The following is a 17054-nucleotide window of genomic DNA, read 5'->3' as shown; positions in this document are numbered from 1 at the left end:
GACGTGATCCATCAAAGGGCTTAATAATTTCTCCAGTGAGTGAGACTGAGGACGGTGCAGTCTTGAAGAATGGCATGACTGAGAGCAAGCAAAAGAGAATAGAAAAATAGATAGAGTAAGAGAAAATTGTGAGAGATACACAGTGAGAAAGAGAGCAACGAGTGAAAAGAAAAGGAAAGTTTTTTCTTTGCTCAAGTTGTATCTCTAAGTAGAGTCCAAATCTTCTATTCCATTTTTCCGGTACCACTTTATGTTCCACAAATAAAAGAGATGGAAATAAAATCATGCGCTTAGGAATTACAAAAATAACGAAGGAAAAAAAAAAAAAAAACCTTCAATTATTGAAAAGAGCCACATCCCTAATCACAGTATGACCATTTGATTAATTATTTCTTTCTTAGTCATGTTTTCAACACATGAAAGTATATACGGAGGCTGTGCACCAGTCCACTACAATAATATTGACTATCTACAAAAAAATTTTACCAAACTAAAAATAAATAAAACTGGTTATGAGTTATGAACATGCCAAAGGCAAGCACCCACTTATAGTTTTTAATTTTATTACAAGAAAAATTATTGTTGCAATTGGGCTGAAAGCCTTTAACTCTCTAAACAGAAGTTACTTTGAAAACTTTTTTTTTTTGGGGGAACAAATATGGATATGCATAGAAACTATAAATAGTTAAAAGTCTATTACAAGATTTGTAGTCTTAATCGATGGCTATAAAATCCTCCACCACAAGCTGTGGGTTATGAAAAAAAAAAAAAAATAGTTACTAATACTGAAAGAACTAAGCCTTGCAAAGGCATTTGCAGTGATTGGCTTCACCAAATCTGACAACGTTAGAAGAATTTTTTTTTTTTTTCTCTAAATCTCCATTTAGTTGGATTGGTAAAATTTAATCTAAACAACGAAATGGATCCATTTAAAATGAAGATTTTAATACAATACAGAATACACCCATTCATTATCAAATGAACTTGGGATGTTTCAATGAACTAGTATTAATTGTTAACTATGCAAAGAACTGAAAATACTAGAATCTGACACACAGTTGCAATCAGCATACTCTAAAGACTAAAGTGCACCTATATTCAAAATCCATGTCTTGAGGCACTTTTGCATAAAATTTTGGAGGTACATACTAAGAGCATTTAATTGACAACTAAGAAAGAACAGCCATAACATCTGAAACCCCTAAAGCAATGTAATTGTAACCGTCTTTGCCCTTAAAGTCAATCCCAGCATAATTGGAGTACATGACCATGCTCCCTGGGGCGAGGAATAATGGTTTCCTGTTGCCTTCTTCATCTAGAGGACCAGGCCCAACTACAATCACCTGTCACATTCCATCTATATATATTTAAAAGCTGAAGCGTAGTATTTATTATTACTATGCTCCAGTTGAGTCACATTATCGTCCACCTCATTATCATTTTCTTTCTAATTTTTCTATAATTGTTTTTAACATTTACTTTTTATTTTATTTTAATATTTACACTTTTTCCACACTTACCTTTTCATCTCCCCACTACCTTCTATATAAATATTATTATTTTCCTTTTCATCTCCTCCCTATCTTCTACATAAATATTATTCTCCTTATTTTCATCTCCCCACTACCCTCTACATAAATATTTTCTTCTTCTTTCTCTTTATCTTCCTTTATTTTGTCTCTTCTTATTCATATTCTCTTACTATAAATTTGTAACTATCTATTTCATTTTATGCATGGTTTTCTCTCACAAAAAAGAAGTTCTCTCTCTCTCTCTCTCTCAATTTTTCGATGAATTTTTTTTATATATTCTTCTATTTATGCCAAATTACTAATCTTTGGGAATCCTTTCTTTTCTTTTTTTTTCTTTTTTTTCTACACTAGAATCATTATGCTCATTTTCTCACTTAATTTAATAGGGTCATTTGCCAGAATTCAAAAAAAGGTTCTCTCTCTTTTTCTCTCAATTTTTCGATGAATTTTTTATACATTCTTCTATTTATGCCAAATTACTAATTTTTGGGATTTTTTTTCCTACACTAGAATCACTATTCTTATTTTCTCCTTAATTTGATTGGGTAGTTTGCCGAAATTCAAGTAAAACCAGACAATAAGGATTTTTATGGCATTGGAGAACACTTGAATATATACTAGCCAAAAGTCAAAAGTCAGCAAATTAGTGGAGCTATGATTAAGCTTTAAACGGGATTGATGGTATTGCCAATGTTCTTTAATTAGCATCCTTATTTTTGTTTCTCTATATATGTTTCCTAGAATTAGTATTAGTCTCATTTTTATTTTCTCTATTATATTCTAGGTAGACCAAGAGTTCATTAAAACTCCACATTGGTTAATGCCATTTAGATTTGTTTTTTGAATTGTTTTTTTCTCTTTAATTGTTAAATGTTATCCTATTTTTGTTCTTTCTTATAACTCTGATTAATGTTGATGGTTTTTTTTTTGGTTAGTTAAGGTTGATGGTTCTTTCTTACAAAGGAAAGAAGAAATTGAAAACAATTGAATTCCATATAAACCTGTACCTAAAGGGGACAAGAGCCTTTGTTTATTTGATTAGAGACAATATATTAAAGGGGCATATCCTTTGGTCATTGCATTGCATTTCTTAGAGGTTAAAAGATAAAGCTTGTCATTATAGGAAAACATTTGGGGTGGATATCATTTTAATATTTTTTTTTTGTGTATTTCATTAATATTTTTTAAGGTGAACCATATTCTTCTAACTTTGTTGTAGTGTGTTACATTTGCTTAATATACAACTCATCTCTTATGGAATAAGGAAATTACCATAATAATAAAAAATCATCACAAAATTACAAGGTTAACTTAACCAAAATTAAAATAAAACTAAAGAAATAAAAAATAGATTTTATAATAATTTATTAGTAAAAAAATTGGTAGGCATATTCAAATTCCTATTTCCAAAAACAACTAAGTATTAATCCAAACCAAAATTCAATGAAAATTATAAAAGGGAAAGAAAAGACTTTCTAATGGGAAATTAAAAAAACACAATACTAAAACACATATTAAAAAAAAAAACCATCAATCTTAATTAGAGTTATAAGAAAGAATAAAAATCTTTTATGTGCAATTGTTCTCTTTATTGGTATTTATTGTTATATATTTTATTTTTACTTTTTTTTCTTCTCATCTTATGTTATTCAACAATTAAATTCAGTCACATCTATATATATATATATATATATATATAATAATTAAACATGAAATATTTTATTTAAATTTAAATCAATAAAATTATCCTTAAAAAATTGTACTTTTTTTTTTTCATCTACACTTTGTCCAAGCTTTTTCCTTACCTTTATCTTTTCATCTCCCCACTACCTTCTATTTTAATATCACTATTCATCTCCTCACATCTTCCATATCATTAAATTATTTATATTTTAATTTCTCTCCTTTTTTATTTAAAAAATTAAAATTTTAAAATTTTACTTAAATTCAATAAATAAAAGTGTCCTCATAAAGTGGAGTAATACTAGGGACACACTCATTCTCAAACCCAATACATCAAAGAAAAAATATAATACAAAAGAATTGCCAATTGGGAAACACTAAATTAATAATAATAATAATAATAATGAGGATATCAAACCAAATATAATATAAAGAAACTAATAGTTATGGATATACTAACTTAAGGGTAGCAAAATTAAATGGAAAAAAAAAATACAATGCATATTTAATGCAATAAAATAATCATCAAGTTTTGGAAAACAATAGGTTGACTATGGAGAGAGAGAGAGAGAGATGGTAAAGAAAAAAAAAATCAAATGTCAATTAGTAACTATTAATTGGAAAACAAAGAGGTTGTAAGGAGAAGTAAAAATACAAAATAAATATGATCAATATGAAGAACATTAAAAACATTATAGTGCAATAAAATCAACTGTTACATTCACTTAAAAAATTGAATCAATAATCAATAATTAAACACAATCATAGCAATATATTTAAAATTAAAACTAATCAAACTCTAATTCATAACTAAAAGGAGATGTTATCATGTAATAATAGAAATTACATAAGAAATGAAATTATGATAATAGTAAAAAATGATATAAATGAAATTATGAAAAAAAGTGATAAAACTAATTAGCTACTATTATTATGAAATAGTAATCTATGATTTTGCACATCTAAAGAAGTAGAATATATAGAGTTTACTTAAGGTATATGTAAAGATTGACATTAAAAAAAAGATACGTAAAGGTTAAAAAAATGTATATTCTATAAATAAATAAAAAGGTATATGTAAGGTTTTTATTAACTTAGAAGAAAATGAAAAATCAATTATTAATAACAGCAGCAGCAACAACAATAATAATAATATAGAGGTAATTACATTCTCCTTTCTTGAGGTTTGAAGAAATGACACTCTACGTCAAACTTGAAAGGAAAAAATATTTTCACCCTTTACATTTGTTTGACCAAACTTTGTTAAATTAATATTAGAATATTGTGTACTAACTTGCATGTGCTTAAGGTAGGTTCCAAAATTAACCTTAATTTTAAAATTAAATTCTCTTATTTTAAAATTTTAAATTAAAGTGTATTTCAAAATATTAAGTAATGTCTTTTCCTTTTCTTTTCCCAATGAGTTATGGAGAGATTTGTCATTTCAAATGTTTTGGTATTTTATAAATTAGTATTTTAATTCTAAAATTATGAGTAATGTCTTTACTAACCATTGTTAAACATTTATAAACAGATTCTTAAATAAAGTTAAAATATTTTGTTAATAATATAAACAGAATGGAAGAGTGTTATTACTTATTACCCCAAATATATTTAATAAGATTACCCTAAAAAAAAATTATCTCGCGCAACGTACGGGTCTGCGATTAGTGTAGAATAAACATCAAACATTAATCTTCCCAAACACTGAAATCCCATCTTACAATCCTAAAACAAGCATTCAGCTAATGCTTGGGAGAGCATAAAGTTGAGGATGCTCTAGTCCTCACCGTCCCAATGGAAGGTTTCTTCTTGGTCACCTTTGTCAGCAACAAAGCCCCAGCAGTCTTTTCCTCAATCTCAGTAACCTGCACTTGAGTTCAAACGTACAAGGTATAATACCAAATATTACTTCAGATTCTCAGTGGCTCACATGATAAACCAAGAAAAGACATAAATAAAGCATAATGCAAGATCAGACATGATATATCATGCATAGCTACATAATTATTTTGCAGTAAACCAAAAACAGTTCACTGACTACAACCCCAGGATGAGACCTTACATTGACATTATTATTTATCTTTGGCTATACTCCACTATACACATTTCATGAAAATACATGCAAGGGTAATGAACTTTAAAAATATAACAAACCTTGATTAAAACTATCATTCAGGGGCTAAAGTTCCTTGGCATCATCTGTTTCAAGAATACCAACTATATCATCATCCTTCAAAATAAGATGCTTTGAACCACTGAACTCCAACTTAGTCCCTGCATACTTGGAATACACAATTTGGGTGCCAATCTGTTCAAAGAAAATCAATTATTGAAAGGAACAAACAATGGAGAATTAGAAGCTAGAAAGATGAGTAAGCAAAAGTTACCTTCACATTGATGTCTCCTTTGTTCTTCCTAACTGTCTTACCCTCTCCAGTTGCAACCACCTCACCTCCTTGAGGCTTAGTTTGAGCAATTGTTGGGACCAAAATTCCACCATCTGTCTTTTCCTCAGCTGTTTTGATCTTGACCAACACTCTATCACCCAAAGGCTTAATGTTGGTGTACTATAGAAATGGGAACAAAATGCTACCTTGTCAGAAAAGACACGCATAACATGAACTGTATCAGAATTTCAGTAAATGTAAATCCACAGCTATGGTGTATATATTGTTGTTTGACCATAAACAGCTGTCTTCTGATTTTAAATCAGAACCAAGCCTAGGAAATAAACAGAAAAATTGCTACATAGAAACAGAGAAGTATTGAACACATAAGTTCCCATATATGACACGTAAAATAGAGCATACTTAAAAACCATAAAGTGACCTGATTCTGAACTTTCTAACAAAAAAATGACCCACAAAGCAGTTTTCTTTTTCTCTTGTGGGCCCCAAAATACATTTTCATTGTTTCATTGGCAAACAACCTTACAATAAAAAAGTTTTATCCTTCTAAAATTAGGAGGTATATAGTCAAGGTCCTCAAGGATAGATTCTCTATTTGAAACTAAACTGAATTACAACAAATAACAATAACAGTAGTCAATCATGTTTTCCAAACTAAAATTCAACAAATCAATTGGTATTTCTGCTTATTTGGTATTTCTTGGGTGATGCCATATTCTCTTGAGCTAGTTGAGATGATTTGGGAGAAGAGATAATAGGGGGCAGTTGGTTAGTAGTCCTGCTCTGTCTTATGTAGTGTATATGGTGGGAACTAAGTGCAAGGTGTTTTGAAGGTACATAAACTAGCATGATGAAATTGAAGTTTCAGTTTTTGAAAACCTTATATGAGTGAATGACATCCCTCATGATGTTCTCGATTGAGGAGTTCTTAGAGTTTGTGGACCCCCTAGGAGCTACATAATCACTCTGTTTGTTTCCTATTTTATTTTTTCTTTCTTTTTTTGCTCTTTCATTGTGTACTTGATTTGAGTTTTTAATAATGTTTATTTACTTAATAAAAAAAAAAAAAAAATCACAATGCATCAAGTTATGACAAATGTGTGCTTGAAAAATTTTTAAATGCTACCTTTGGGGTTTTAATTCCTATAAAAGCAAATAGATTGAAAGGGGGTATTAGGGGAGATTGTGTCTAATATGCCTAATGCATTAATTAAAGGTCGACAAATACTTGATTCTATCCTCATAGCTAATGAATGTTCGGATACAACAACCAATCCTTAGTCCCAAAATTTTGAGATCAACTATAGATTCTCAATAGACTAGTTAGACTCAATCACATGTTTGGATAGTTGTCTAAAATTTGGAAGCCTAAATATGGCAAAGGCTAATGACCACCTCAACTGGGACTTCTTGATTTATTTATTTCAAAAGTGTGGCTTTGGGGCAAATGAAGGTTTGTATTTCTAGTCTGATTTCTGGTTTTGGTGAATGGCATTCCAACTAGGTTTTTTCCTAGTATGAGATTGGTTATGTTACGGGGATATGGTTTCCCCTTTATTGTCTGTGGTTGTTAGGAAGCATTAAGAAGGATTATAATGAAAGTAGTGTCAGGGGGTTATTTGAATGGTTTCCTCTTTGATAATTCGAGGGGTTATTTGAATGGTTATTTGAATGGTTATTTGGTAATATCCCATCTACTTTTTGTTGATGACACACCCATCATTTGTGATGCATACTCTACACATCTTCATTATTTAAGATGTTTCCTTATTTGTTTTGAGCCAATTTTAGGTTTGAGAATTATTCTATGTAATTCTAAATCGGGGCCAGAAGGCAAGATAGTGAATATTGAAAAACTAGTAGGTAATCTTGGATGTCATGTTTTGAAGTCCTTGGGTTTACTGTTGGGAGCTCATTTCAAGGCAATGCATATATGGGATTCCATTCAAGAGAGAATGCATAAGAAATTGGTTGGTTGGAAGAAATTGTACCTATCAAAGGGTGGCATACTGACTATAATCAAAAGTATGCTATCTAGCCTTCCAAAATATTTCCTATATTTTTTCCATAGCCTATAGGGTGGCAAATAGGTTGGAAAAACTTCAAAAGGATTTCCTTTGAGGTGGCAAGGGTGACGAATTTAATTTCCATTTAGTTAATTGGAGTATTTGTTGCAATCCTCTACTCTATAGCGTGGAGAATTGGGGATTAAGAAGATATTGTTGTGTAATCAAGCTTTGTTGCGAAAGTGGTTTTGGGGATATGCAAAGAAAATGCATTCTGGAAGAGAGTAATAGAAGAATGGCACTATTTGTGCAAATTGGTGTTCGGGCAAGGTCAACAGATTGTATGCATTGGGTTTGTGGAATCATATTAGAAGAAGGGATGCCTTGCATATTATCATATATGACAGTGATGGCTCTAAATTTTGTGGAATGGTAAGTCTGCTATAAAGGAGAGACAACCTAATTTTTTCTAATCGCAACAAATAGAGAATATAAAGCGGAAAACTATATAGAGTTTGGAATTGGTCGTTTTAAATGGAATCCTATACTCATTTGAACAGTGCATGATTAGGAAATATAATCTATGGCACAATTATTAGAAGATATTTATTATGATTTCTGTACTGAAAAAAAAAAGACTTCCAATTGAAGAGCTACTATAAAATATTGAGAGAAGGAGGAACAAATTTTCCTTGCAAAGCACTGACAAATTTGTGTACCGCAAACTCAAGGGTAGCTTTCTTCTCGTGTTGTATGGTAGTAGGGAAGATTTTGATAACAAATAATTTAAGCAAGGTTAATTATTATGGATTGGTAATTCAATGTGTAAAAACCATGAAGATAATGTGAATCATTTCCTCTTACAATGTGTGATGGCTTAGGGTGGAATGAGAATTGTGATCTATGATCTTTTGCTTGTTTGGTGTCTCCTAGGTAACACCTTATCCTACGATGTAGTAAATCCTTAACTTGTGGTGAAGGTTTTATCATGTTGGAAGAGATGTTTTGTCTAAAGCTGTAATTGGGGGATTTGAAAAGTTGTTCCTTTGTGGTCAATGTGTAATTTTGAAGAGAAAAGAATGCACTTTCATTGAGGAGTAATAGTTATGCGTAATAAAGCTGAAACAGTTATTTTTTAAGACCTTCTATGAATGAACTTTCGACTTCTCATGTCTTCTGTCCCAGAGCTTTCACTAAATTATTTGCTGTAATTTTTTTTTTTTTTTTTTAACTTTTTGTTCTAGCTTTCCCTTAAACCCTTTGATCACACATTTCAAACTAATACCATCATACAAACTATAGAGAAACCCATCCCAAAGTACCCAAACCAGCCACATACCAACACATAATTCACAACAATCAAAATCCCCACATACTACAATACAACAAACTTCAATAGCAAACACTGATAAATTGGAGAAACAAAAATGGGTGATGAAAATACTACCTTGGAAGCAACCAGACCCGTAAGTGCCCTCTGAAAGAGACCGCTCCCCACTCCCAAATGCTCCACTGAAGGACTAACTTTCACTGTTGATAGTTGAAGCCCTTGAAACGAAGACAAGTTCCTCGTTGAAATTGAGGATGATGTAAACTGAGCTGTAGCTATTTCTGGGTCTACTCTCAAATCCCACAAAAACAGAAAACCAGAATTCAAATTAATAAGTCAAGTCTAGAAACCTTTATTGGAAAAGAAGAAGAAGAAGAGCTTTACTTGACCAACCATATCCAAACACGGCTCAGTCAGAATGCTTTATTAAATTTACCTAAAGAAATATGATTAAAAAGGAGAGAATTGAAGAGTATATTCAGGTTCTACTTTCAAACCCCACGAAAAATAAAAACCCAGAAAGCAAATAGCAAAAAGATTTGCTTTCATTGTCCTAACTCCTGAGACGGTAAATAAAAGTCAGTTTCAGTGTGTTTGGTACAGTAGAAATGGGAGGAAAGATTTTTTTTTTTTTTTACAAAATGGGAGGAAAGATTTTAAACACTAGAGAGGGAAAGGAAATGATGTGGGTAACAATTTTTACTGTGTGTGGTGTTAAATTATCTGTTTGGTGTGACATTTAGATTGTGTCAATTTGGTTAATAATGTTTCAAATTTTTCGGTTTAGTCCCTAATCATTTTGTAGTGTGTCAAAATAGTCCATGTCATTAAGTAAAGTAAGGAAAATATTGATCTAGCTGACGATTAAAATAAAAATTATTTTTATGCCGCGTCAGTATTGTGATGTGGAATAAAAAATTAAAAAAGAAAACCAATTTACATCAATTCAATCATAGAAAATGGGGGGAGATTTTAGTGAGGCCTATGTGTCCTCACCGGGACCACCAAAAACTAATCCCCCTAATTTAGGGAGAAAATAGGAGTAGATGGAAATTAACTCATTACCACCTTTCATACATAGGTCTAGTTCGATTTTTGCAATTTTTGGGACTAGACAGGTTTGTCAATCCCATAAAAGCTTGGATCTAATGAATTTCAATCCTTGGCATGCACTGTTGGGCTCTAATATTTTGAATTTTCGCAAATAATTTTGGATTAATTGATTCAAAACACCCAAAAATATGTTCAATTGTATTAGAATAGAATGAGAGGAGAGAAAGGTAGAGTTAGGTTATTAGGTTTTTTAAAAATATATATATAATAAAAAAATTATATGGATATAGAATTGGTCTGGCCTGGTCTTTTTTTTTTTTTTTTTTTTTTTTTGCAAAATCCGAACCAGGACTAAAACTTGGATTTTGTTTGTTTTTTTTTTTTTAGTGTTGGACGAAGACTATAATGAAGTGGAGTTGGAGATATATTTTTACTGGGTTGTCCTCAAGTTTTTTCATTAAACCTAAAGTTTAAGGATATTTCTAAATTACATAAAAGTCCAGTCCAAAAAAAAGAATCATCTTATAAATAGTATAAATGTAAGTCGACCGGTTGGTTTTCTTTTTTTCCTTTTTCTTTTTTTGTTATTAAATGTACCATGTACGTTGTTGTTGATGTGTATGTGTGTGTTTTTTTTCTTAAAAGGGAAAAAAAAAATCAAATGGCATGTTCTTTTATTATTATTATTATTATTATTATTTGCCTAGATACACTATGTATGTTGTTTTGTGTGTGTTTGTGCCTTCTTTTGTTTTAATATTGAACGACAGGTTTTTTTTTTTTTTTTTGGCTAGATGTTTTATTAGTTGTATTACTAGGTAAGTCTATAATAATTTTTTTTAAAAATTACTTCTTACAAACTATTAAATTTTTCTTTTTTTATGTAATAGGGGTATGAAATTAAATTTATATAAATTACGTTTTTTGTCCTTCAATATTTCTTCTCAACCAAACAGAGGAGTTTTCCATCCCTTCCCTTTTCCATTCTCCCAACCAAACAGACATGAAGGAAAGCTAAATTTAATATATTTTATCCCACCATTTTCCATCCCTCCATCTTTCTAACCCCCAGCCAAACAGAGCATAAGGTTTTGTTGATATTGTTGTTGTATTATGATAGATGGTGTAAATGATAGTACTAAAAATTTTAACAATTTCCGAAAAAATATGATAAGGTTAAATGATTGAAATATAACAATAATTTGGAGGAATGACTAAATACATGCATGCAAAATAAGAGTTTGCACAAAGTAATTAACTTATATGGTTTAAAAATGAAGACCCAAACAAAAATAATGATACTCAGTAACAAACCTTGTTAATTATGATCATCCCCTTGCTTCAATTCATTTGTGCTTTCAACTCTTTGTCTTCTTTGTCTGACTGCAATCATGTACAGTATGATTTTTTTTTTTTACTACAATTCCTTAACTTTGATATGTGCTCTTTGCAAATTTTAAGGGGCCAAACATGAGGATAAGTAGTTATAAATGCAAAATATTCATCAATCATCTAATCGGTTAATTCAAAATGAAACAACAGTTTCACTCGAGCTTTGTTGATAAAAAAATAATACTAACCTTCAATAATTTAGGAAAAAGAAGCAAACATTCCTCGAGACAATCATCCACGAAAAAATCATGGTGCTAGATAATATCTCTTTTTTTTTTTAAAAAAAAAAAAAAAGATATACATCAAGAATTAGTCACTCCCAACACACAAAGACACACCATAATATTTGACAATACGCAACTTTATTTGTCTAAAAGAACCGTGTATATGCAACTTTTTCTTAGAATTCGTACATTCAAATCGTACATAATTCCTTTTTGCTAGAGGAAAAGGAAACCTATTTAGTATACCTCTTCTACACATTTTATAGACTTAAGTTTGTTATGCATTATGTGCTAATTGTGTTCAAGATCTTGAGAGTATGTATTCATATATTTAGGAAAATGTTGGTGCATTTGGTATTTTAAATTTTATGACAAATCATGGACATAATAGTAACGTAAAAACTAAATGAATTCATATTAACATTAGAATTATGATCTTCACTAACATGATAAGATACACTTAGCAGGTCAGATATGATTAAGAGCTCATTTTTTTTTTTTTTTTTTTGATGAACAAGAAATTTTATTCACAAGACAAAGGAACTACAAAGAGGAAAAAAGAGCCTCATTCGTAATGATAAGCTCAAAACAGGAAGGGCTGAAACCTACATCGAAAGAACCAAAAACATTATTCACAAATGACCACTTAGCTAGAGAACGAGCTGCTTTATTTGTCCCCCTAGGGATCCAGGCGACATGATAGCCAAGAATAAGTGACAAGAAGTTGAGAATTTCATTGCATAAACCTCTAATTCTCCAGGGAACCTGATTACCAGAAGGAGCTAGAGCGTCTACACAGCCTTTGGAGTCACTCTCCATAATTATAGTAGCTGCATCAATACTTTTAGCTAAACTTAAAGCCCATTTAATGGCTTCTGCTTCTGCCTGAAAAGGGAGGTTGGAATATACTCTCTTAGCACAAGCAAAAACCACTTCACCTCTTCAATCTCTAGCAACCGCTGCAATGGAGGATTTATCATCTTTGAAAGCAGCATCAACATTTATTTTGATTGAATCTCTGGGTGGTTTCTTCCACCTTTGATCTTGTTTCAGCAATTGGAAGCCCAACTGAGTTGCTATGGGCATTTTGTGCTCACCTATGGACTTATCAACTTTCTGGCATAGCTCAATTGGATTAGTTTCTTTGCCTTCAAAGATAGCTTGGTTTCTAGCCCTCCAAATGGCTTCGCAAATGACAGCCCCAAACAATAAGAATTCATCCCTTTTAACCCCCACAATATTACCTTCAGCGGGAGGATTAAGGAAGACCCCAATAAGATAAGAAGGAGAGTTTAAGTTCAAATTTTCTAACCTTAGTCCCCATTGGGAATTAAACCACACAGCTCTCGTAAAGGGGCAAGAGATAAAGAGATGAAGGCTAGATTCTTCAGTATCCTTGCAAAGAGGGCAAAGGACATCATCTAAATCATAGAATCTGGCTAAACGATCTTTAGTAGGTAAGCAATTTGCCGCAATACGCCACAAGTGCATTTTGAGCCTTTCATGGATTTTTGACTTCCAAATGAGGCCGTGAGTTGCATCTTGGTTTATGGGAGGGCTAATGTTTCTACTTAACCAATAAGCGGACTTAACCGAAAACTCCCCTGTGCTATTGGAGATCCACATCCAACAATCTTTTGGAGCAAGCCGTGAGAGGGGGATTTTTTGGATGAGCTGGGATGTAGTCTCATCAAAAGTATTTCTTATTTTGGTAAGATCCCAGCCTTCTTGGTTGATTAGTTGTGAAACAATAAGTGCCAATTCTAGACCGGTCCCCTCCCTTGGACTCGGGATGAAATTAGGAAGATCTGGAATCCAAGGGTCCTCCCATATTCTGATTGTGTTTCCATTACCTATCAACATGCAGGCACTTCGAGCAAGCAGAGATTTCGTGCCTTCTAAGCTTCTCCAAATCTTGGAGGGAGACCCCACAGTCTTATGGTTTAGCCAATTGCCCCTAACTTTGTATTTTGCTCTGGGCACTTTTACACACAAACAATCTTTCTCTGAAAGAATCCACTAGGCTAACTTGGAAATTAGAGCTTGATTGAAGTCCCAGAATTTTCTAAAACCCAAGTCTCCTTCCTTTAGAGGCCAACATAAATACGACCAAGCAATGGGTGTCAGGAACGAGCCAGAATTAGACTTTGGGTTCCACCAGAACCATCTAACAACAGCATCCAAGCACTTGCACAGCTCTCTAGGATATTGAATGGCTATCATTGAATAGGCTAGAATGGCCTGTGCAACCAATTTGATAAGGGTTGCTCTACCTTGCCAGGATAAGTTTTTGCTCTTCCAACCCGAGAGTTTATTTTCTAACTTCTCTTTGATTGGGTTTAGATCCCTGGATCTACTTGCCGAGGAGAAAAGAGGCACACCCAAGTATTTTGAGTTTGAGGGAAGTTTGTTTATCCCCTAACAGCTTTTAATTTGATTTGAAAATTGTTGGCTGACTCCCTTGGAAGGAAAAACCCTAGACTTTTCCACACTGATGACCTATCCCGACCAGTAACAATATATCTAAAACATTAAGCTCATACATTTTAGCTTTACAGAATAGCATTAAATCATCAGCATAACAAAGTTTGGAAATAGAATGGGCATTACCTGAGACTTTAACAGCAGACAGCCGCCCAAGAGAGATTTCTTTGTTGATTAGCCTCATTAGCACTTCACTACCCAAGATGAAAAGATATGGGGATATGGGATCCCCTTGTCTGATCCCCCGTGATGGTAAAAAGCTTGGGCATTGTCCACCATTGAGCAGAATTGAGAATTGGATAGTAGAGAGGCACTGATGGATCAAACTTGTGAATTTAGCACTAAACCCAAATGCTTTGAGCACAATGATTAAAAAGTTTCATTCCAAACGGTCATATGTTTTTTGAAAATCTAGCTTGAACCCCAGAAAACCTTTCTTTCTTTTTTTTGTGTTTTTTTAAAACTATGCACAACTTCTTGAGCAAGAGCCATATTTTCTGTTATCCAGCGATTTGGCATAAAAGCTACGTGAGCTGGATCCACTATTTTTGATAGGAGGGGTCTTAGCCTGTTAACAATGATCTTGGAAATCACCTTATAGCACACATTGCACAGACTAATAGGCCGAAATTGGTAAAAATTACATGCTCCCTTTTTCTTTGGAATTAGAGAGATGAAGGTCTAGTTAAACCCTTTAAGCAATCTTCCATCTCTGAAAAAACTCTGAGTGGCTGACACAATTTGATCCCCTACCATCTCCCAGTAGTGTTTGTAGAAAAGTGCTGGAAAACCATCTGGCCCCGGGGCTTTAAGAGACTTCATCTCAAATATAACTTTCCGTATTTCATCTCTCGTTGGCACCCTACATAGTTCTTCGTTTTCAATATTTGAGATGCATGGCTCTATTAAGTTTTCCAAATTTTCCGGAATATTAGGAGAACCGGTTTGATAAAGAGCCTTAAAGTTCTCAATAAAATACTTTTGAATGTCTTCCCCATCATTTATCCAAGATCCATCCTCCAATTTGATTTCTTGAATACAATTTCTCCTTCTTCTGATCAAAGTTGAGAGATGGAAGAAACGAGTATTCCGATCACCCTCTCTTATCCAAATCTCTCTAGATTTTTGTTTCCATTTTAGATCCTCCCTTGCTAGCCATTCATCCAAATCTAAACTCAACGAAGCTTCAAGCTCCAAATTTTCTTTTGTGGCCTCTAAACTCTGAATTTGTGCTATCTTCTACTCCAGCTCTTTAATTTTCTCTCTTGAACTTCCAAAACAGCTCTTATTCCATCTTTTAAGATCTCTCCTAGATGCTTCCAATTTTTTGGCCAGTTTAAGACTTTGTGGGCCGTCAACTCTCGTTTGCCAAGCAATTTCTATTACTTCTTTACTTGATTCATCCCTAGTCCACATAGCCTCAAAACGAAAAGGCTTTACAAGATATGTGTTCTCCACATGGGTATCTAAGAGGATTGGGTTATGATCAGAATTCGCATTGACAAGATGCCGAATGCCTGCCTTAGGGAAGAAAATCTGCCATTCTTGATCACATAAACACTGATCTAACCTCTGCCTAATATTTGCAAGACCTTCACGTCTATTGGACCAGGTAAAGGACGGACCAATAAAATCAAGATCAATGGCACCCGTATTATTTATAAAATCCCTGAGACTGTTAACTGAGCTTTCCCCTACATGTTATCCTCCTTTTTTCTCCTTTGAACCCTTGATGCTATTGAAGTCACCCATTACTGCCCAAGGCCCTGAAAAAGATTTTGCCAAGTCTTCAACTTTGCCCAAAATTTCTTCCTTTTGGCTCTCCTAGGAGGGCCATATACACAGAACAACATCCATGGAGATCTTTCTGGATCAGAATAGATTAGTGAAGCAATTACATTGCTATCTGAATAGACTATCTCCAAATCAACAGCCATTCTCCAAAACAAGGCTAAACCCCCAGCCCGTCCATTGGCTTCCACATAAAAACAGTCAAAGAAGTTCAAACGGGTTTTGATTCTATTAATTCTAGGTGCATGGATTTTTGTTTCAGACAAGAACACCAAATCTGGGTTTGAAGCTTGTATTAGCTCCTTAAGAGCTCTTACTTTTGAGTCTCTACCTATACCTCTACAATTTCAGGCTAACAAACGCATACTGAGATTGAAAGAAACCACAGCTTGACAACTTAACCAACCAAGAACAACCAAAGGACCACAACCTAGCACAATCATAGCAACAAGAAGGGGAATTATGAATCTTACCAATAAGGGTGTCAATCCACTCACTAGCCGATGAAATTGGGCGATTCCAACGACCAGGCCCCACAAACGACAAAGGATCGTTGAACAGAGGCTTCCAACCAGACCCACTGAGGTGCAAAGAAGGTCTTCTCTCTGATCAAACTCGCGAAATTTGAGAATAATAAGCGAGTATGAATTCTGAGATTTAGGGCAAGAAAGTTGGGAAGGATTGATGGGTATAAATTCTGAGATTTGGGTATGAGATCTGAGTTTTGGGTATGAAAAAGACCCACACAATAGTGGGGAGAGGAAACCACACAGAGGTGGTGGAGAAAGAAAACACTGAGGTGGAGCAACCACACGGAGGTGGAGGAAAGGACCATACGGAGATGGTAGAGAGCACCACACGGGGGTGGAGAGAAAGACCACTACTGAGGTGGAGAGGACTTGCTAACACTTAGATATGATTAAGAGCTCATTAATTTCAAAATCATTAGCACCTTTTATGTACTCAAGGTAATGATTTGTCAAGCCAAAGCTTATTAATTTTGAATATTCTTACACTGTTATCTTCAAGTAAGAATCCAATCAAAGACAGAATTTTAGAAGTCTGCAAGGTTCTTTTTTATTATAATTTTTCTTTAAATAAAACTAATAGTCTGTATTGTGAGTGCATAATCATAACCAAACTTGAAC

At 33.2% G+C, this 17054-nt stretch overlaps 1 protein-coding gene and 1 pseudogene across 1 annotated transcript; both read right to left on the bottom strand.

Annotated features, from left to right (window-relative positions):
- Positions 1-1102: 1102 nt before the first annotated feature.
- Positions 1103-9298, bottom strand: LOC115968449 (annotated as a pseudogene).
- A 2860-nt stretch (positions 9299-12158) lies between these two features.
- On the bottom strand, positions 12159-13494 carry LOC115968447. Its single transcript, XM_031087846.1, has 3 exons — positions 12589-13494; positions 12397-12516; positions 12159-12236 (listed from the first exon to the last, which is right to left on the bottom strand). The coding sequence occupies exons 1-3, from the start codon at positions 13492-13494 to the stop codon at positions 12159-12161; spliced, it is 1104 nt and encodes a 367-aa protein (XP_030943706.1).
- Between the last annotated feature and the right edge of the window lie 3560 nt (positions 13495-17054).

This window comes from Quercus lobata, chromosome 11 (assembly GCF_001633185.2).
Source record: "Quercus lobata isolate SW786 chromosome 11, ValleyOak3.0 Primary Assembly, whole genome shotgun sequence".
Taxonomy (NCBI): domain Eukaryota; kingdom Viridiplantae; phylum Streptophyta; class Magnoliopsida; order Fagales; family Fagaceae; genus Quercus; species Quercus lobata.
This window is presented reverse-complemented; position numbering and strand designations above follow the sequence as displayed.